The sequence below is a fragment of the Bos indicus x Bos taurus genome, chromosome 6 (assembly GCF_003369695.1).
Source record: "Bos indicus x Bos taurus breed Angus x Brahman F1 hybrid chromosome 6, Bos_hybrid_MaternalHap_v2.0, whole genome shotgun sequence".
NCBI lineage: Eukaryota > Metazoa > Chordata > Mammalia > Artiodactyla > Bovidae > Bos > Bos indicus x Bos taurus.
The window spans coordinates 101,933,509-101,954,652 of NC_040081.1; the positions used below are offsets into that span (position 1 = coordinate 101,933,509).

Consider the following 21,144-nt stretch of genomic DNA (forward strand, 5'->3'; position numbering starts at 1 on the left):
GTGTAACTTCTGACATAGTAGTAAGAGAATTATTTCTGCCAAAATATACAATACAGATTATAGTTAACTAGGTATTTTTGCCATCATTTTTTTCTTGCCTCCTCCCATGTCTCCCATATTATATTTATTTAACATTGATGGATTAGTATTGGTACAGTCATGTGTGTTGGGAGAAGGAAAGTAACGTGGTTCTTTTATACCTAAATGCTAATAAATTGAACCATTAAGTGTCTTTTCTGCAACACAGAGCTTAATTCCTCTCACTTCACCCTTGGTGGCCTGATAAGATCATTTGAAGTGGTAAGAAACACAGAATAAGTACTCTGGGGCAATGAAACTTTGTCAGAAGGAAAACTTGGGTGAAATCCAGTTTCTTTCTCAAAATTCAAATTGAGAATATTTTGATTCATCAGTTTCTCTTGAGATAAGTTAAAATAAATACATACTGTATATAATCTTCAGTTAGTTCAGTTGCTCAGTTGTGTCCGACTCTTTGCGACCCCATGGACTGCAGCACGCCAGGCCTCCCTGTCCATCACCAGCTCCCGAAGTTTACTCAAACTCGTGTCCATTGAGTTGGTGATGCCACGCAACCATCTCATCCTCTGTCGCCCCCTGTCCTCCCGCCTTCAGTCTTTCCCAGCACCAGGGTCTTTTCCAGTGAGTCAGTTCTTCGCATCAGGTGGCCAAAGTATTGGAGTTTCAGCTTCAGCATTGGTCCTTTCAATGAATATTCAGGATTGATCTCCTTTAGCATAGATTGGTTGGATCTCCTTGCTGTCCAAGAGACTCTGAAGAGTCTTCTCCAACACCACCGTTCAAAAGCATCAATTTTAATTTTATTTGACATGAATTCAGATATTTAAAAGGAATATACCTTTTTGGTCTCTTTCTCTGTTTTATATATATTTTAAATGAAAGCAAACTTGGGTGAGAATCAGAGTAGAAGTCTCAAAGTTTGTAGAGTTTCCATCGAGAGTGCTGATGCTTTTGTGTTAAGGAGATTTGTTGCCTTGCCTGGAGATGAGAGCGTTTCTAGATTTGGTAGTTTCAGAGTGGATTTTTCTCACTGTTAACTATGAATTGTCCATAAGACAAAAATAAGCTTGAGGTAAAATTTACTGTTTGAAATTTCTTAACCTAATTTATGTAAGCTGAAATTTTGTCAAATGCTATGGGCATTATCAAAAGAATACCTTTTTAGATCTGCTGAAATTCTGATCTAATGATCTTGGAGGAAAATGAGTTTATAACTCATGAGTTTTACCTTAGGTTGATTACTTGGGTTCCATTCGGCCATAGATTTTTATGGTTCAGAAGAATTATTCTTACCTTTTCTGAGATTAAATATCACTTGATTTTATCAGTATAACCATAGCAAAAAAGTCTTACCCAAAGAAGCCCTAAAAAAAAATTATTGGGATAGCTTCAGCCCATTAAGTAGATTTGTAGTTTATAGTAGCTTAAAAATGAATACTTACCCCAAGTTGGTTCAAGATAGAAATGATTAACTGTGAAAGAAAAAAATATCAAGGATCAGTGAAAACAATGGGTTTAGCTTTAGCTTATTTTTAACTTAGTATGTATATAAGCTAAACTATTTTCTATATGAAAATCTTTGTTTTTGCTGAGAAATTAATTCCATTTTGCTACTTATGTTTTATTTAGGTGATGTAAGATTTTAAAATGAATATGCAAGATTTAGATTTGAACTCCCTTAATTCATAGAACTGTTTTTTTGTAACTGCTTTGTAATGGTATTTACTATATCTGAAATACAGAAAATTGATGTGAATGGTTGAGAAACTGGCTGTATACACTTATATACAAGTGCCATCTTTCTTAAATTGTGTGTGAATTCCCTGTGAGAACGATACTTGGACCAGAATTTTAGGACAGCTACGATTTTGCTTCTAGGGTTTGCTTACACAGGCAGTTCCACTTGTTAGTATTGCTTCGTAGCTTTCATGGGGCCCTGTTCTAAGAGACCGGCAGCTTGCTTGAGGAATCGACCCCTGTGTCAAAAAGGCAAATGCCTCTGTTTATAGTGCTGTCCATCCCAACATATGTGCAAGAATGTGTAAGCTAAACACTGGTCTGCTTATTCTTAGGCAAGAACAATACCCTTAAATAAAATTCAGAAAAATAAAGTATAGTATTATGAAATCAGATTTGGTAACTTTCGAATAAGTCGTATGTGTGAGGAGTCAGTATTTTCACTGGAAGAGACTTTGGCGGTAAATCAATACATCTACCCAAGGTCACACAGCTAATTTAAAGATGAGCTTAGAATCTGGACTTACCCACCACAGGCCAGTGCTGTTTTAGCCATGTTTTGATGTGAAGATGAACTTGCCGATTTTGGAATCATCAATAATTAATTGTTGACAGTAGTTTCCCCAGACATTTTCAGAATATGTATTCATATATATATATGTATATATATAAATTCTAACATGATTAGGAGTATGCTAGAACTTCTATGATTTACATTTGGAAATGGACTATCATAATGCTTAGAGTGGATTGTAGAAAGAGCACTAATTAAAACTTGGCTTGTGCTCTTATTTAGTTTGACCTTAAAGTTTTTGGAACACTTAAATATTCCTCAGGATGATTGCCTTTAAATAATCTGTATAGACGAATCCTGAAAAGTTTTACCGCAGGCAAACAATAATTTAGGCCTGACTTTCTGCCATTTTTATGAAATACTGCAGGTCTCTAATTCTAAGATGCCATCAGCTATAAAGTATACCATTTAGTTAATGATGCATCTTAAAGAAAAAGATATCCCAGGTTAAATACATCCGCTGTGAGAGGTATCTAGATTTCAGAAAATGTTTGTGTGCAAAGTATGTGGGAAATGAAATTTTTTAGTTTTCTCTTTTTTAACTCCCAAGTGTTTTACCTGTGTTTTCATAAACTGAAACTCAAAAAAACTATATCAATATAGGGCCTCATTAAAAAGTTGAACTTTGTGCAGTTCAGTAAAAAATTATCTATTGGGATTTAAGTTTGATTATAATATGCATTTATGCAAATGCTTCATTAGTGAAGAAATAGTCAAGTCTATTTCATCTCTCCTAAAGTAGTTTCTTCTATAACTCTTAAATCTTTTGACTCTTCACCTTCATCCTCATCGATGATAGAACAGGTTGTTTTGTCAGTTTATAGTTTGGAGAAGATGAATAAGTGAATGTAGAGCTGCTTGCATGCATTGAGATAGTTTTCTGGCTTTGAACTTAACAACTGTGCTTTATTTCATTTCCAAATGAACTGGATTAATAAAGACAGTAATTTGTATGATGAACTGGCTCATCTTAAGTGTAATGTGTTGTTGTAGGTGTTGAATGTAGTGTCTTTATAAACTTTATAGATTAACAGGGCAGTATTTACCGCTATGAGATCATTAAGTGTCAGGACCTAGAATAAAGAGGACACAATCAAATAATCAAGAAGTTATAATTCAGCATTTTATCTTTTGTATGTTATATATTTTATAATAACTTGATTAATGAAAACAGCTTTTTGGAATTCTTAGCTTATATAAAAGGACATTAGTAAGATTGAGATTCACTGATATTTTAAGGCTTCCACTCCCCCTCCCACACCATGGTACCCACCCAGCCTTCACACCTGCTATCTCTGGAAACATATAGTCCAAATTTTTTATTCTGTTGTTGTTGTTGACTGCAAATGTAGCTGGGATTTCTTGGAAAGATGATGAAACTTACGCTTACGATGTTGGAAAAAAGACTATATTTGGGAATCTTTTTTTTTTGTTTTTTTTGGGCAAGACTCACAGCTTGCAGAATCTTAGCTCCTTGACCAGGAATGGAACCTTGGCCCATCAGTGAAAGTGCCAAGTCCTAACCACCGGAGACCAGGAAATTCCCAATAACTTCACAACTTTAATAATATAATTTCCTATAATTATAATAGAAGTATTGTTAAAAATTTGGAATTAATATGCTGTGTTATACACTATTTTTTGGTTTGTGACTTTGTCATTCTGTGTAATTTTTCCTCATCCAGTAAAGTCTTGTCAAAAGTAAAATTTACATAATCCTTTTATACCATAACCATAACCTTAAATCTAGTTCAAAGGCTTCACTAATGGTTCCCACTAATGGTCCCCAAAGGATAATGAGAACCATTATTTTTGGTATCAACTTCCTTTCCAAATGAATCTCAAGAGTTTTCAAGGTTTTTGTACCCATTTAAATACTTTCTTGAAGGAAAACTTTAAGTATAATTACCTGATTTGGATTATTAGGAAATGGGAAAGGAAGAGGAATTGGAATCTACAAAAAAAAAAAAAAAAGGGGGGGGGCGGGGGAGGGGAAGTGAGTTGTGAATAAAACAAAGTGGAACATTTTGTTTTAGCTTTTTTTCCTCATGTGTTCATTGATTACTCGTCAGTCCATCCACCCACCCAAGTATTTATGGAGCAATTATATGCTCTCATGGAGCCCACCTTCTAGTTGGTGGAAATTAGACTCTAGATTGAACTTCAAGTCATATTTTTCTTGTAAAAAGTATGTTTATTTTGCTTAAGTAGTCAAACCTAAAGCCCAGAAACCTGCCTTATGCGTTGATAGTTTTGGTAGGCCATCTTTGCCTGATTTTTAATACTGTTCTGCCATCTGGTGGAAGGAAGAGCATCTGTTTCAAATACTAGTAATTCTTTTTATCGCCACATGTGTGTGCTAAGTCTCTTTTGTGGTGTCCAGCTCTTTACGATCCTATATACTGTAGCCCACCAGGCTCCCTCTATGCATGGAGTTCTCTGGGCAAGAATTACACATAGATTTACATAATTTTAGGCATATGATTTTAGTAGCAATTAATAAATTCAAATTATAAACCAAGACTCCAAGGTTTTGCATCAATTTAAAACAAATCTTACTGGATTTCAGCCAAAAAAAGAGAAAAGAACCAGTGTACCTGACTGGAAACAAATAGCAGTTAGTTATAAACGCAAAAACTGAGAAATTTAGTGTCTTAAGAGTCCATTGCATGCAGGCTAAGTCCTTATGCTTCGGTTGTGTCTGACACTTTACGACCCTATGGACTGTAGCCTGCCAGGCTCCTTTGTCCATGGAATTCTCCAGCCAAGAATACGGCAGTGGGTTGCCATCCTCCAGGGGATCTTCCTGACCCAGGGATTGAACCTGTGTCTCTTAGGTCTCCTGCATTGGCAGGCAGGTTCTTTACCATGAGTGCCACTTGGGAAGCCTCAGAGTCCGTTATGTCATGGGAAAACATTAAAGGGAAAGAATGTTCCACTGAGGACAGTCACTTTAGTAACAGCTTACAAAAGCCTACTTAAAGCGGAGAAACAGTTTGAAATTAAATATAAGCAAAGGGAAGTTATTTTGTTACATTTAAATATGAAAAAAATTATGCAAAGTTGTGTTTCTACTTTAAAAGTATTTAGACAATAGACAAGCAGTTAAACAAGATGCTATTTTAAAATGTGTATAAACTTTTCCAAACAACATTGCCTAGCTATTGTTTATGTTATGTGTCCCAGCCTGTGTTGTAGCTTCATTGCGCTGGTTGTTCCCTGAGCTGCCACGTCCTCAGCACTGACTGTTCCTGTACCTGGAGTGCCTCACTCCTCATAACCTGGCTTGGCTGTCTCTCCTCTGTGAATGAACTCTGACGCACAGCCTAAGTCAGTTGGATTTGGATTTCCGTCTAGAAGCACTTAGCAAATTATTGGGTTGGCCAAAAACTTCATTGGAGTTTTTCCATTAAGATGTTACAGAAAAACCTGAGCAAAATTTTTTGGCCAGCCCAGTGCATTTTTTTTTTTTTCATTTATGAATCTCTTTTCTTTATCAGATTGCAAGCTTACTCATATTTTTTGTTTTTCTAGCGATCACTATAGACCACTTTATCTGGCAGACAGTAAATATTAGCCAAATGAATCCTGTCTGTCCCAATAAAGGTGTTTCTGTTATGTAGTTAGTGTTGTTCTGGCCTTTATTAAACAAGATGTTGTAAGAATTCAGATATTAGAGACTGAAGAGGGTACAAGAAGAGCAAAATAATTGTATTGTTTGACCTGTGAGAAAACGTTAGGGGTGGGGGGAAAAACTTCTTAGAGAAGGCAACAAGGTGATTTAAAAGGAGAAAAAGAACAGGTAATATAGACAAAGGTTAGCATTCCCTTCCTGAAAGTATGGAGAAGGCAATGGCACCCCACTCCAGTACTCTTGCCTGGAAAATCCCATGGACGGAGGAGCCTGGTAGGCTGCAGTCCATGGGGTCCCTAAGGGTTGGACATGACTGAGCGACTTCACTTTCACTTTTCACTTTCATGCATTGGAGAAGGAAATGGCAACCCACTCCAGTGTTCTTGCCTGGAGAATTCCAGGGACGAGGGAGCCTGGTGGTCTGCTGTCTATGGGGTCGCACAGAGTTGGACACGACTGAAGCGTAACTAAGCTCATCATAGTCGAGGTAATTCAGTATAACCACCTCTTTGATCACAAGTGTAGGGAGAAATTGGAAGAAGTCACTGAAGCCCTGGAGGGGTACTTGCTCCCCTGGTCGCACTCTGCAAGCTGTGCAGGGAGGGAAGTCTGAATAGCTGCTGCCTGATGGTTTCTTAATGCCTTTTATGTCTGTGTCCAAATCTGCAAAGTGTTATAACTGTCATCCGACTAATAACGACTTTTCGTAACTTGAGATTTCCCCAAACCCATGCTTACCAGGGGCAGTTGTACAGGTGGGGCAAGTGGGATCTGAGGGGAAAATGTTGCTCCTTGGGGTGGGTAAGTGTTAAATCTCTGTAACAAGAGACATGATGTCAGTCATTTCAAACATTTAAAAACTTAAAATGATGAACGCATCATTTGAAAATACAACCAGAAGGTTACCTGAGCACTGGAACTTTCTCCAGATTGTTCAAGCTTGTAAAAAAAACAGCAACAAGGTAAAACAACATGAGGCAATGCGTTATTCATTACAAAGAGATTTGATTCTAAATGAGAACGGGCTTCAAGCCACTATCAAGCATTATACTCATCAGCGATGTACCTTTCTCTCTGGAATAAAAAGCAGTTGAGTCTAATGTATAAACTGTTATATTTAAAATGGATAACCACCACGGGTCAGGGGACTGTGCTCAGTGTCATGTGGCCGCCTGGATGGGAGGGGAGTTTGGGTAGAATGGATATATGTATATATATATATAACTAAATCGCTTTGCTGTCTACCTGAAACTATCATAACATTGTTAATTATCTATACTCCAATATAAAATAAAAAGTCAAAAGAAAAAAAAGCAGTTGAGTCTAATAGAGAAAGATTGAATGAATTTTGTCCAGTAATTTAGACATTGTACTTTTTACCTTTGAACTTATTTCCAAAGAATATTCTTCTGTACATTTCATACATATTTCATACATAGGTACATATTGCATATCTCTTTATCTGCAAATCAACAGTGTTCTCAATTTAATTCTCAGCACTTAGAAGTTCAAAGTAGAGAGAGTATGGAAATGTAAACTTAAATTTGGTATCCCCAAATAAAAATTTGAAAGCTGCCTCACTTCTCTGAGAGCTCCTTTGTTAGAAAATGTGCAGGGAGCAGGTGTTCCTGCCTACTATTAATAGCTATGCTCAGTCAGCTCAGTCCTGTCTGACTCTTTGTGGGCCCCATAGACTGTGACCCACTGGGCTTCTCTGTGCCTGAGCTTCTCCAGGCAAAAATACTGGAGTGGGTTGCCATTTCCTATTCCAGGTGATCTTCCCAACCCAGGGCTCGAGCCCACGTCTCTTGTGTCTCCTGCATTGGCAGGCAGGTTCTTTACCACTAGTGCCACCTGGGAAATCCTCCTGCTTCCTAGGTGCCCCACATATTCAGATCATAATAAACACAGCTTAAACTCATAGATCTCATTTGTGTAGATGAGGAAGCACGTCTATAGTCAACATGAGACAAGTTGGGGTGAGGATACTGTAAATGAAACAATTTAAACTGCCTAATTAAGACTTAGGTCAGTGTGGAATACTTGCTCTATATTGCAAAGTTTGTTTGAGAGCTTCCTATATTCCAATTAGGACTCTTAACTGCATTGATGGATTTTTATCATCCTTGCACAGCTCTGAGGTAGTTCTTATAACTCATGATACAGGCTAGGAAGCCATGGGTTATTTCCTTGCTCAAGGTCATACAGCTTGCAGGACTTCCCTGGTGATCTGGTGGCTAAGACTTTGTGCCCCTAATGTGGGGGACCCAGGTTCGATCCCTGGTCTGGGAACTAGATCCCATGTTGGAACTAAGAGTTTGCATGCTACAAATAAAATATTCCACATGCCACAATGAAATCAAAGATCCTGTGTGCCACAACTAAGACCAACTCAACCAAATATATATATGTATATATATACATACATATATATTTTAAAAAGGTCATGCAGCTTGCAAATGGCACGCAGAGCTGGGATTTGTATGGGGAAGACCTTTGGACTGAAGAAGAGTGGTAATTCCTGGTTCTACAATTTTCCTGGGGTCCACTTTCCTCTTCCATGAAATGAAAAGATACAGGAAGTGCTTTCTAGGTCCTGTCTCTAGGACAGAAATGGAATGGAAAATTGAGGGCAGTACTCACAGGGATGGGCAAAGCAGTGGCCATAATCAAAAGGCCAGCCAGAAGAAGACATTTCATTCTGAAGAAGGAGTCTGGAATTGAAGGGTTAGGAGATCATTTTTTTAGTTTTTTTCCAAGTCCTATTTCTATTATTAATAGACTGTTTAGTCAGAGGTGTTGAAATAGTGATGAGACTAAATTCTGCCCCTAGATCCAGGTTTTGTAAGCCTATGTCAGTGCTTTTAAAATGGTGTTTAGACAAGACATGCATTTCCTGGTTCACAATGTTACTCTTACCACTCTTTGTTGTAATCTCACGGTTCAACCTGTACTGCTTGGTCCCTGAAGTTATTCAAATTTGTGGTCTCTACCCACAAATCAAACATCAGTGTCATAGCATGCTTATTATTTGAGATACAGTACCACTGGCTCAAGTGAAATTTCTTACATATACAAATAAAGTATACAAATAAATCCATCTTGAGCTTCTACCCCCATGAGATTTACCAGGTCTTCACATGGTATGGATGCTATTACTGACAATTATAATTTCTCAAGAAGAAAATGATACGGGAAAAGTCTTGAAAGGCATTTTGGATTGGTAGAGAAAATGCACATTATGAATAAAGTCAATAAAGCAAGTCAATGTGGTCTTTACTGGCCAGCAGTTTCTGAAAGTAAACTTTTTATGATCTTAATTCACATTTAATTCAGATTAACTTACCTTAGGAGTTTCAAACCAAATCACTGTACTCTGAAATTGAATTTTGGAAGAAAAATCAATTTCATCATATTCCTATTAAGACTTGTCCCCAGCATCTGAAGCAAGTTGTATCTCTTGATACGCAAGTCACCCTTCAACTATTTTACCACATATGTACTTGAAACAACTCAGATTTATCTTTGTGCCATTTCACTTTGCCTGAGTTTAGACAGCCCATCTCCCTTTCCCCTCTTCACGTTTCTTCTTTGTATTTTTCTTCCTTCTGCATTCAAACCCTCGGCTTTTTTTCTTCCTTTGAAAAGTGGACCTATTCATTAAATTATCCAACACAGTAACTTTTACCAAGTGCAATAGAATCAGTCCAAAGTATACTGTGTCTTTTCAATTACCTTCGCTTCAAATGGTCCTTGGGCAACAAATTCAAAGAGCTGTGTGATCTAGAATCTCTATGCCCATCTCATATTTAAGCCATATTGCTAATGCCTTTGTGGTCATGGGTAATATGAGTCACAGAATTTGAAGCTAAATTGAATAATTGGTTCTACACTAGGAACACCAATGTCTAAAGAATTTAAATTACACAGAGATAGGCTTAAAGACTGATTACTGAGAAATAACTTAATCTCCTTGGCTGGGATTAATGTCTTTATCGCAAACAATTCACAATAAAAAAATTGTGATTATTAAGGATATTAAAATGCTTTTACAATATATCATCCAAGGCAGTTTTACCTGTGGGAGCCTTAACTAATAACATGTTTTAAAATTCTAAAACTTTCTATTATTAAATAATATTTTTATTTCAAAATGAAAGTTATTTTCAAATAAAACATTTTTAGTGAATATTTAGGTAGTATCCTTAGCATTAAAATCACTTTCATTATTTAAAAACATTTAAAATACTTAAAACATTAAAAATAGTAAATCAGGTCTTTTAATTTTACTGTTCTGAGCAAACGTGCAATTAGAAACTTGGTTTCTAATTAATTAGGACCTTCCGTGATATTTCTGTGTAGGCACGCATAAATAACATTTTGAATTTGGGGATAATTTCTAAATTTATTTCTGTAGTTGAAAGAAATTATAAACAATGCTTAATTAGAGTTTTTAATGTATTCTTAATTGAAGAATAATTACTTTATAATATTATGTTGGCTTCTGCCATACATCAACATGAATCAGCCATAGGTATACATATATATCCCCTCCTTCTTGAACCTCCCTCCCACCTCCCACCCCATCCCACCTGTCTAGGTTGTCTCAGAGCCCCAGTTTGAGTTCCCTGAGTCATATAGCAAATTCCCACTGGCTAGCTTAATTAGATTTTGATTAGTCACAGTGAACTTAATTATTTAGACATGACCTGGTGTGATGTGGTCTGATTAAGAACAAGTTAGTCATTGAACTAAGAAAAGAGATAATAAATACAATTTTGATTAAAAAAAAACAAAACTCTTCTACAAGTATCCTTCAGATAAAACACCCACGGGAATATTCTTTCAGTGACTATTACAAAAAGCCTCTAAATAACAACACAGTTTTGATTATTTGAAAAAGACAATTGTGTTGACATATTCCATTTCAGATGGGAAATGTGGAAAATTCCCCGTGGTCTAGTGGTTAGGACTCTGTACTTCTGCTCCAGAGCACAGGAGTTCAATTCCTGTTCAGGGAACTGAGATCCCAAATGTCAAGTTGCATGGCCAGGAAAAAAAAAAGGATAATATGTAAAAGATATTTTATATTTAAAAAAATATATGGTAAGTAGATATTTAACTGGGTGACAGTTTTTTTATTGCCTTGTTCCAGCCCTTGTTAAACTTTATTTTGGTATCTTCTTTGTACAATCCGGCTTTTACTGTATTAATAGTTCCCAAAGAAGAGCTCAAATAAAGATACCAGCTTTCTCTTAGGACACATTGTCTTGCTATCAAATGACTAGTGGTGTTCATCTCTGACTACACGACATCAAGACTCCTCAGGGCCCTTCACTGTCTGTTATCTTTACAGTCTCTTTATTTTGAGGACATGAAATGTGGAGAGATTTTGCCGGGCCTCCCTTTTATCAGACACACACGCACACCCGCACAGATGCTAAAATTAGTTGTATCAAGCAGTGTATAATCATCCTTATTTTAAACTGACTTTGGTGAAGAGTGCTTGGCTTTAGTTTTTTTCTGTTTAAACTTACATTATGACAAAAAACATTGATGAGCAGCTACCATTTAACAACTGAATATTTGTTTGCCATAGGAAACATCCCCCTCAACCACACTCACACTTTAATTTTTAATTTATTTATTTTTAATTGGAGGGGAATTGCTTTATGATATTGTGTTGGTTTCTACCATACATCAACGTGAATCAGCCAGAGTTATACATGTGTCCCCTCTCTCGTGAACCTCCCTCCCACTTCCCACCCCTTCCCACCCCTAGAGGTTGTCTCAGAGCACCAGCTCTGAGTTCCCTGTGTTACACAGCAAATTCCCACTGGCTGTCTGATTTTACGCATGGCGATGTATATGTCTCAATGCTGCTCTCTCAATTTGTCCCACCCTCTCCTCCCCGCAGTGTGTTTACAAGTCTGTTCTCTTATGTTTGCGTCTCCATTGCCATTAGAGTCACTTCTAATGAGGTGGATGAACCTAGAGCCTATTACACAGAGTGAAGTAAATCAGAAAGAGAAAACAAACTAGAAATCTAGAAAAGTGGTACTGGGTGAACTTATTCTCACTTTTTTTTTAAGTAGTAGGTTTTAGAAAGTGTGATTTGATATGAACTATGAGCCCTGGCTTGGTCATTCACGTATAATTATTTAACTAAATGACTGTAAATAAACTTGAATAAGCGTTGGATGTATATGGATTTTTATTAGGATATTAAGATATTGACAATAACACACACCAGTAACAAAGAAACTTATTTCACTTTTTTGAAGTGCAGATGATACTATGGAAAAAATGAATGTATTTTTTTAGCTTTATAATCTCTAAGTATATTAAAAATGGATGCAGAGAGTAATGAGTTAAACTCCTGTTCACAGTGTACAATATTTTACATATATTGACTCTTTAAGTTTAAAGTTTTATTTCTAAAGCTAATGGTAAATGCCCGGTGCCTATACTGTTATCAAGCAGTTACTCTCATTATCTTCTCAGACATGCAAGAATTTTGCTAAATATAAATCTACAAGTATCACATTGGATATACTTCAGAAGTGGTCAGAACAAAGGAGGAGGCTGGGTATTTTGAGTTCATTCAAAACAGGAGATTTTCATCTATGTCTTCTGTAAAAAAACAAACATAAAACATGCTTTTAGAAAGTAGTCAGAGCAGTAACATAAACCATGTTAGAACTAGGGCATCAGAGAAGCCATGAATAAGGCAGTACGACAGTGGTTCTCAGTCCTGGAAGGGTGTTAACATCACCCATGAAATAAAAAAATACATATCCTCGGGCCTAGCTCCTGGCCTCCTGAATCAGCATCCCTAGGGTGGACCAATGACATGCATACATTTAGGAAAGCTCTGCAGCTGGTTGTGAGCTCCTCGGTGGTTCAGCAGTAAAGAATCTACCTGTAATGTAGGAGACACAGGCACATGTGTTCCATCCCTGGGGCAGGAGGATCCTCTGGAGAAGGAAACGGCAACCCACTCTAGCATTCTTGCCTGGGAAATCCCACGGACAGAGGAGCCTGGTGGGCTACAGTGCATGGGGTTGCAAAGAACTGGACATGACTGTGCAACTGAGCACACAGGTAGTTCTGATGTAGGGTCAGAACCGCTGATAGAGGAGGCTGAGGGGAAACCCAGCCAAGAACTGCCAAATAGTAAGTCTCCTACATATGAAGCTTCAAGTTGAGAACTTTCAAAGATGTGAACATGCATTCTTAAGTCCAGTCACGTAAGTGCGTTCGTATCTGGTGTACATTGTCACATGCGTGCATCCTCTACAATTAGCTATGGTTTTGTGTACTTTACTGTGCAGCACTGTACAGTACCTTTATTTCAAACCCAGGATGTCCAGAAGCAAGCGTAAGAGCAGTTGTATGTAGCTGATTGTATTAGACGGATACCTAGGCACATGTTGTTGGACTTAACGAACCAATTGAACGTGCTCTGGGAACGGAACTCATTTGTATGTAGGGGACTTACTGGACTAATCTATAAGGGTTGCTGAGATATAACCCAAATAAATAGAAGAATACATGAGTTTGGACAAGCTCTGGGAGTTGGTGATGGACAGGGAGGCCTGGCATGCTGCAATTCATGGGGTTGCAAAGAGTTGGACATGACTGAGTGACTGAACTGAACTGAAACCTGTCTGGAACACCAGACAGTTTCCCTGCCTGATGTCAGTCTTCATCTTGCCCCAGAGAGGGGAAGAGTACAGACTTCTGGTGTATTTCTCTTGAGCACTGGCTTCATTTGTAAAGTAGGGATAATAGTCTGCTTACTCATAAATTTACTTATATTTGCACTTATACTTTTTGTCTTCTTTCTGTTGTTTGGATGAGAGATGTTCCTCCTATTGTTTAGTCGCTCAGTCGTGTCTGACTCTTTGCAACCCCATAGACTGCAGCGCACCAGGCTTCCCTGTCCATTACCAACTCCCAGAACTTGATGAAATTCATGTCCATTGAATTGGTGATGCTCTCTAACCATCTCATCCTCTGCTGCCCCCTTCTCCTTTTGCCTTCAATCCTTCCCAGCGTCAGGGTCTTTTCCAATGAGTCATCAGGTGGCCAAAGTATTGGAGCTTCAGCACCTGTCCTTCCAATGAATATTCAGAGTTGATTTCCTTTAGGATTGACTGGTTTGATCTCCTTGCTGTCCAAGGGACTCTCAAGAGTCTTCTCTAGCACGATGCTTCTCTAGTTTGAAAGCATCAATTCTTCCGCACTCAGCCCTCCTGTTGACTTGGAAGCGAATCCTCTGCCTGTGTTCAGGGTCTCTTCACCCCCATTTTCCTCTTTTTTTCTTATATCCACAGTCTTTCCTTTTCCTTCTTTTTTTAACCAGGTCCTTCCCATTAATGTTTAACTATGCTGCATATCCAGCCTTGAGAGCAGTGCCTGGCACTGTGCAGACTACCAGTAAAGATTTGTTGAAGGAAGGAATGAATGAGTGAGAGCTCAAGCCTCTTTTATTCTCAGAAATTCTTCTCTCAACTCTGTATCCCTCTCTAGCTCATTCCTGCCTTCAAACCTCCTCCCTTTAGCCTTTCTCGTCACCTCTTCTTTCTTACTGTGTCTGGCTTTCATCTTGACAGTTTCACAAAAACAGCTCTTCCAAGGCTACTGAGGGTATCCTTATTTCTACATCCATTGGAAATTCTTTTTAACTTTACTTGACTTCTCAGCAGCATGTAGCACTGTGGTCTCCTCCTCCTCTTTGAAACACCTCCAGAGATGTGGCCCTCTCCTCTTTTCTTTTTCCTTGCAGGAGCCTCTTCATTCTCCTTCACGAACTCCATCCTCCTCTGTCCATTGTCTGGATGTTGCTCCTTGGTACTCAATGCAAGACCCTTTCCCATGTAACTCGGCACCTTGTCCTTAGGGAATTGATTTCTTTTCCTGGTATCAGTTATTATCTGTATGCTGGCAATCCCCAAATACATATTTCAACTCCCCAACTCTGTCTTGAAAAGCAGACCCATATATTCAACTATCAACTGTATGCTGTCAGGACTTGAAAACTCAATGTGTCCCAAATGGGATTTAACATTTTCCCCAAGCCAGCTTCTGTTCTTGTGCTTACTGTTTCAGTGGAAAGTACCTCTCCTTGGTCTGCCCGGCCTGAGCCAGGAACCTGGGCACTGTACCCCTCTTCCTCTCAGGCTCTCAACTGCCCGCTTCCCACCTCCACGTATTTCTTATCAAACATTGTCTTATTATTTCTACACACTATACATATTGAATATGTTTGTATTCTCAACTATATCTTGAATATGTTGATATTTAAAAATATATTTGAGGGGACTTCTCTGGCAGTCCAGCGGTTAAGACTCTGCTTCCAACACAGGGGCCATGGGTTCAATCCCTGGTAGGGGAACTAAGATCCCACATGCTGCGTGGCCAGGCCAAGAAAATATACAAATAAATAAAAAATAAAATAAATATAGTTGAAATATGTTTACTTGTCTTCCCCCCCTCCCCACTGCTGCTGCTGCTGCTAAGTTGCTTCAGTCATGTCCGACTCTGTGCGACCCCCACTACAACTGCCCTAATTCAAGTTCTCATCAGTTTTTTGCCTGGATTTACCACAAGGGTTCTCTGGCTTTTCCACAATGTAACCAGAAGAATCTTTCTTAAATACAAATCCAGTGAAATCACTGCCCTGTTTAAAGCACTTTGGTGATCCTCCAGTACTCTGAGGATAACGTCTTTAACTGGCTTAGTAGGACCTGCATGATGTGACTTGTTTCTCCCGTTAGTCTTACTTGGAAGGTTTTCCTAAAGATTCACATGGATATGTGTCAGTCCATGGTATGTCATAGGTATTCAATAAATAAGACTCCTCATCTCTGCATTGAATCCCATTTTACACACAAGGAAGATGAGACTTGCTGAGGTTAAGTGGCATGCCCTAATCCGCAGAGCTCGTTAATGACAGAGCTGGAATATTTGAGCATATCTAGTTCAGAGCAAAGGGAGTTAAAATTCAGGACAACACTGGCTAACATATATTTTGCCCTGTGGATTTCTCAGTCCTAAGGGAGTAAAGGGTATGCCTTCAAATCGCCTTTTTTCCCCCCCTAGCTGCATCCCAAATCAGTACTTGTTCCGACTGAATATTTAATATCTGCTTTATTGGCTTACTCTGTGATAAATCTTTCCTTTCTTCTAAATAACATAATCATGGCCAAACCACAGTGAACAAACAAGATCATTAGGGGCTTTGCGAGTGGCTGAACTTGAAGCTCTTTCTACTTCTCCCAGACAACCAGCCAGCACAAGGCCTGAGTGGGCCCACATGCTGAAGAGCTGCCAGAAGTTTCAAAACGAACAGTGAAGGGCAACTAGGTTCCTGAAATGGCCTCTGTTTAAATTTGCCTTTGGATCGCGCCCTTAAAATCACATGCCGTGTTAAGAGGGTGTGCATAAATATGTCCTGTCTCAGCTAAATTTTTCTCTTGATTTTGGTAGAGAGGAGCGGGTGGGGAAGCTTGGGTATATTTTGTCTTTTTAACATGGTATTTGGAAAAAACTGTGTTAACCCTTTTTAGGGATGTATGTGAGTGTGTAAGATAGATGTTAGATATCTATGAAAGTGAAAGTGAAGTCACTCAGTTGTGTCCCATCGTTAGAGACCCCATGGACTGTAACCTACCAGACTCCTCTGTCCATGAAATTTTCCAGGCAAGAATACTGGAGTGGGTTGCCATTTCCTTCTCCAGGGGATCTTCTCTACCCAGGGATCGAACCCAGGTCTCCCTCATTGCAGGCAGACGCTTTACCTTCTAAGCCACATAGATAACACATATTCTGTGTTAATAGAAGAGATATTAGAAAGGAAACTGGCATTATTTGCTTGAGTCTGGTTTTTAACTTCCCATTAACTTCCTATTGATGCTGCTGCTGGGATTCCCCATCCCTGGGATTCCCAGGCAAGAACACTGGAGTGGGTAGCCATTTCCTTCTCCAATGCATGAAAGTGAAAAGTGAAAGTGAAGTCGCTCAGTTGTGCCCGACTCTTAGAGACCCCATGGACTGCAGCCTACCAGGCTCCTCCATCCATGGGATTTTCCAGGCAAGAGCACTGGAGTGGGTTCCCATTGCCTTCTCCGCCTATTGATGCTAATAAGGTGCAAACAGTATGTGGTCGCCAGTCTCCATGAAGGCCCCCAGTGAGTCCCATCTCCTGTGATCTCCTCCCACACTGTGGCAGGGTTCGACTGTGTGACAAACAGAATATGGCAGAAAAATGTCACTTCTGAGATTAGTCCTAAAAGACATTGCGGCTTCTGTCTTGGACTCTCTCTCTCCTTCCGTCTCTCTTTGATCACTTGCTCTGGAGGAAACCAGATACCATGTTAAGAGCAGCACCATGGAAAGGACCACATGGTGAGGAACTGAAGGCTCCTGCCAACAGCCATGTAAATGAGCTTAGAGCGGATCCTAAAGCATGGATCCTCAGCGTGGACTCCAAAGCAGACCCATCCAGGTAAACTACCAGGGATTCCTGATCCTCAGAAACTGAGAGAGGTTTTAAACTTCTAACCTTTAGGGCAATTTGTTGTGCAGAAACACACAACTAATACACAGGGTGAGGTGCTTCTTCATTGTTTGCTCATTACAATTGTGCTTATGTTATCAGGCTTCTCCGGTGGCTCAGACAGTAAAGAATCTGCCTGCAAGGCAAGAGTCCCGGGTTCAATCCCTGCATCGGGAAGATCCCCTGGAGAAGGGCATGGCAACCCACTCCAGCATTCCTGCCTGGAAAACCCCATGGACACAGGAGCCTGGCGGGCTACAGTCCATCTGTTCTCAAAGAGTCAGACGTGACTGAGCGACTAAGCTTTCACTTTCAAGTGCTTATTCATTCTTGGCTCACTACAGTTCTGTTTATTTCATAGAATAACATTGTAGAGAGATGCTTAGTTTATCCATAAATGTTTATGTTTATGGATAAATGGATGTTTATCCATAAATGACTAAATCCTCATATTCCAACTCTTTCTTTCCCATGTCAAGGCATCACACATGTGCATGAAGAATACTTTTAAAGTGAAGGCCCCACAGATTCCCTCTTTTGGGGAAACTCTGACCTTTGATGAACTTACTTTTCTTTTACTTTTTGGTTGTATATTCATCCTACATGTATGTGTGTTGTGAACATATGGGTCAAACCTCCGCTCTAGAGATTTGATGTTCACTGTTGATTTATATTCTGCAACTAGATTTGATTGCTCATTTTTGACTGTTTTTCATACCTTGATTATTAAAAGCATGGTTGCTCAAAAAAAAATTGACTGTAACTTAGGAAAAGAAAAGGAAGTAGATTAAGACATAGCCTAGCAAAATAAATGTCTAAATTTAAATACCTCCACTGCAGGGGGAACACCTTTTGAATTAAAGGAGTTATATCTGGGCACAACTGGTGAACATCTTTTGTGTTGGTAATAAATTCTAAGATTCTTCTGGCATCTCTGATTTTTCAGAATCAAGCTTGCTGTTTGATTGACAACACACTGTTGTTGTTCAGTGTTGTTGTTCAACAATCACACTGTTTTTGTTCGGTCACCAAGTTGTGTCCACCTCTGTGACCCCATGAACTGCCGCACACCAGGCTTTCCTGTCCTTCACTATCTCCTGGAGTTTGCTCAAACTCATATCCATTGAGTTGGTGATGCCATCCAACTATCTCATCCTCTGTCACCCCCTTCACCCTCAATCTTTCTCAGCATCAAGGTATTTTCCAATGAGTTAGCTCTTCACATCAGGTGCCCAAAGTATTGGAGTTTCAGTTTCACATACAATTTTTAAAGTTAGGCCCAATATTCAAATTAAGGAAGGATATAAAATCCTTCCTTCCTTGCTCAGAAGGGTAGCCTTCTGAGATTTGACTCAGCTGTTGGAGTTCACATCACTTTCTTAGGTTTAACCAATTTCTGAGACCTCAGTGCCTTTATCTCTTAAATATTCACCCATGCTACCCTTTAGAACAGGTGGCTCAGTGGTTAAAAAAATCCACCTGCCAGTGCAGGAGATGCAGGAGACCTGGGTTCAATCCTTGGGTCCGAAAGATCTCCTGGGGAAGGGAATGGCAACCCACTCCAGTACTCTTGCCTAGAAAATCCCATGGATGGAGGAGCCTGGCAGGCTACAGTCCAGGGGTTCACAAAGAGTCAGACGTGACTGAGTGACTGAGCACACTGGCACAGCCTTTGGAACAGATTAAGAAACGACCTTGCAGTGGCAGCGGTTCTACTGGGGACACTGCCAGCCTGTGGCTTCTGGGTTGCAGTCTAACACACAGCAAGCAGGACCTCTCTGGGAACTGCAGGGCTTAGGGCTTGTCTGGGGGAAGAGAGCACCCCTCTCCCTGGGCTGATGATCAATTTACCTTCTTTAATTTCAAAGCAGTGGCCCCACTCCTGCAGGGTGATGTGCTTATCCTTGTTGGGGTCACACTCTTCAAAGAAGCGCGTTATGCAGTGTTCCATGGGCACGAGAGATGCTCGCAAAGGTGCGAGCTCAGAGTGGGTCAGGACCCTGCGACGAGACAAATGGCAGCCAGTTAACTGAGTAATTGATGTATGAAAAGTGGACTCTTCAGATCACCAAGGGCTTTTTTCTTTCACAAGGTTACCGAGGATGGCAAACACATAGTACGTTCATGAAAAGCTACAAAAGAAATAAACTGTTTATCGGTAAGATGCAGCTTTTTGAGTGTCAATGCATAAGGTTTCCTTCTTCACTAGGAACTGTCCTCCCTCCACCCTAAATTTATCGGGATGCACCCCAAGAATCATGTTTATGCAACCTAGCTCTTACCACTGGCCTACCCGATTGTAGGCATCTGACTCAAGTGGGGTCCATCAGAGTATCTTGGAAATTTAGGATCAAGAATGAGAAAGAGGGCTTCCCTGTTGTGTCAGTGGTAAGGAGTCGGACTGTTAGTGCAGAAGACACGTGTTCGATCCCTGATCTGGGAGGATCCCGCATGCCGGAAAGTAGCTAAGACCGTGCACCACAACTATTGAGCCTGTGCTCTAGAGCCTGGGACCTGCCACTACTGAGCCCACAAGTCCTAGAACCCGTGGTTTGCAACTAGAGAAGCCACTGCAATGAGGAGCCTGTGTACCACAACTGGTGAGTAACCCCCACTTGCCGCAACTAGAGAAAAGCCCGTACAGCAACAAGACCCAGCACAGCCAAAAATATGAATACATAAATAATTTTTTTAAAAAAAGAATGAGAACAAGTTGGGACTTCCCTGGTGGTACAGTGGCTAAGACTTCGAGTTTGCAGTGCAGGGGGCCCAGGTTCTATCCCTGGTCAGGGAACTAGATCCCACATGCTGCAACTAAGACAGCGCAGCCAAATAAAGAAATATTTTTTTTTCAAAATGAGAAAGAGTTGAAAGAGTCTCTAGAGGGGGGGGGGGCTGGACCCTAACAAGTGAACTAGGGAGCAGAGGCATGGCCATATTCTGTTAGTTTCAAAGCAGCTTTGTGTGTAGACTCCTAGCCATATTTGTTTGGCATTTCTGTGTTCTCCAGTGGATAGCGGGAAGTTTCCTAAATCTGTTTAGAATTCTCTTGGTATAAGCAACTCACCATTATATCAGGGGCATGACCTAGTGATGGGAAGGTGGACAGCTTTTACCTGTCCCGAGGATGCTGGTCCAGCTCGCTGAACTGCCAGTGCACAGGATACACGTACATATGGTAGTTTTTCTTAAAGTCTCTTAAGAGAAGGTCGATGGAATGGTCTCCAGCCAAGAGTCTCTTTTCATCCAGGTAAATTTTCTTGACCTTCGAAAGGGAGAGGATCATCAGAGAATCAGACAAGTGTAATGGAATTATCATTTAATAAACTTATAAACTTTACTTGAAGAGTCATTGTAACATAACAGAGGAAAACAAAACCAGAATGTTATTTGAGAATAAATTACATGCCTTCTAACTAATCAACACTATAGCCTTTCTCCATAGAATAATAGCTAACAGTAAAAAATCCTGTGGTTTTTGAATAAATTTAAATCTTTTTTTGATCTTTTAACCAAATAATGTCCATCATGTTTCTTAAAACAATGAGAAGGTTTGAATGAAAAGGGCTGAACTGATCTAGGCACTTAGTTGGCAAA

The 21,144-nt window shown here is 39.6% G+C and overlaps 1 protein-coding gene across 1 annotated transcript in view; it reads right to left on the reverse strand.

Annotated features, from left to right (window-relative positions):
* Positions 1-12,180: 12,180 nt before the first annotated feature.
* The window catches only part of SPARCL1 (SPARC like 1), a 53,002-nt gene continuing 44,038 nt past the window's right edge, over positions 12,181-21,144 (reverse strand). The window contains exons 9-11 of the mRNA XM_027544986.1: positions 20,664-20,812; positions 19,399-19,547; positions 12,181-12,617 (exon numbers count right to left, since the gene is read on the reverse strand). Of these exons, the coding sequence (XP_027400787.1) occupies positions 12,589-12,617; positions 19,399-19,547; positions 20,664-20,812 (327 nt within the window). The 3' untranslated portion in view covers positions 12,181-12,588. The remainder of the gene's footprint in view (positions 12,618-19,398; positions 19,548-20,663; positions 20,813-21,144) is intronic.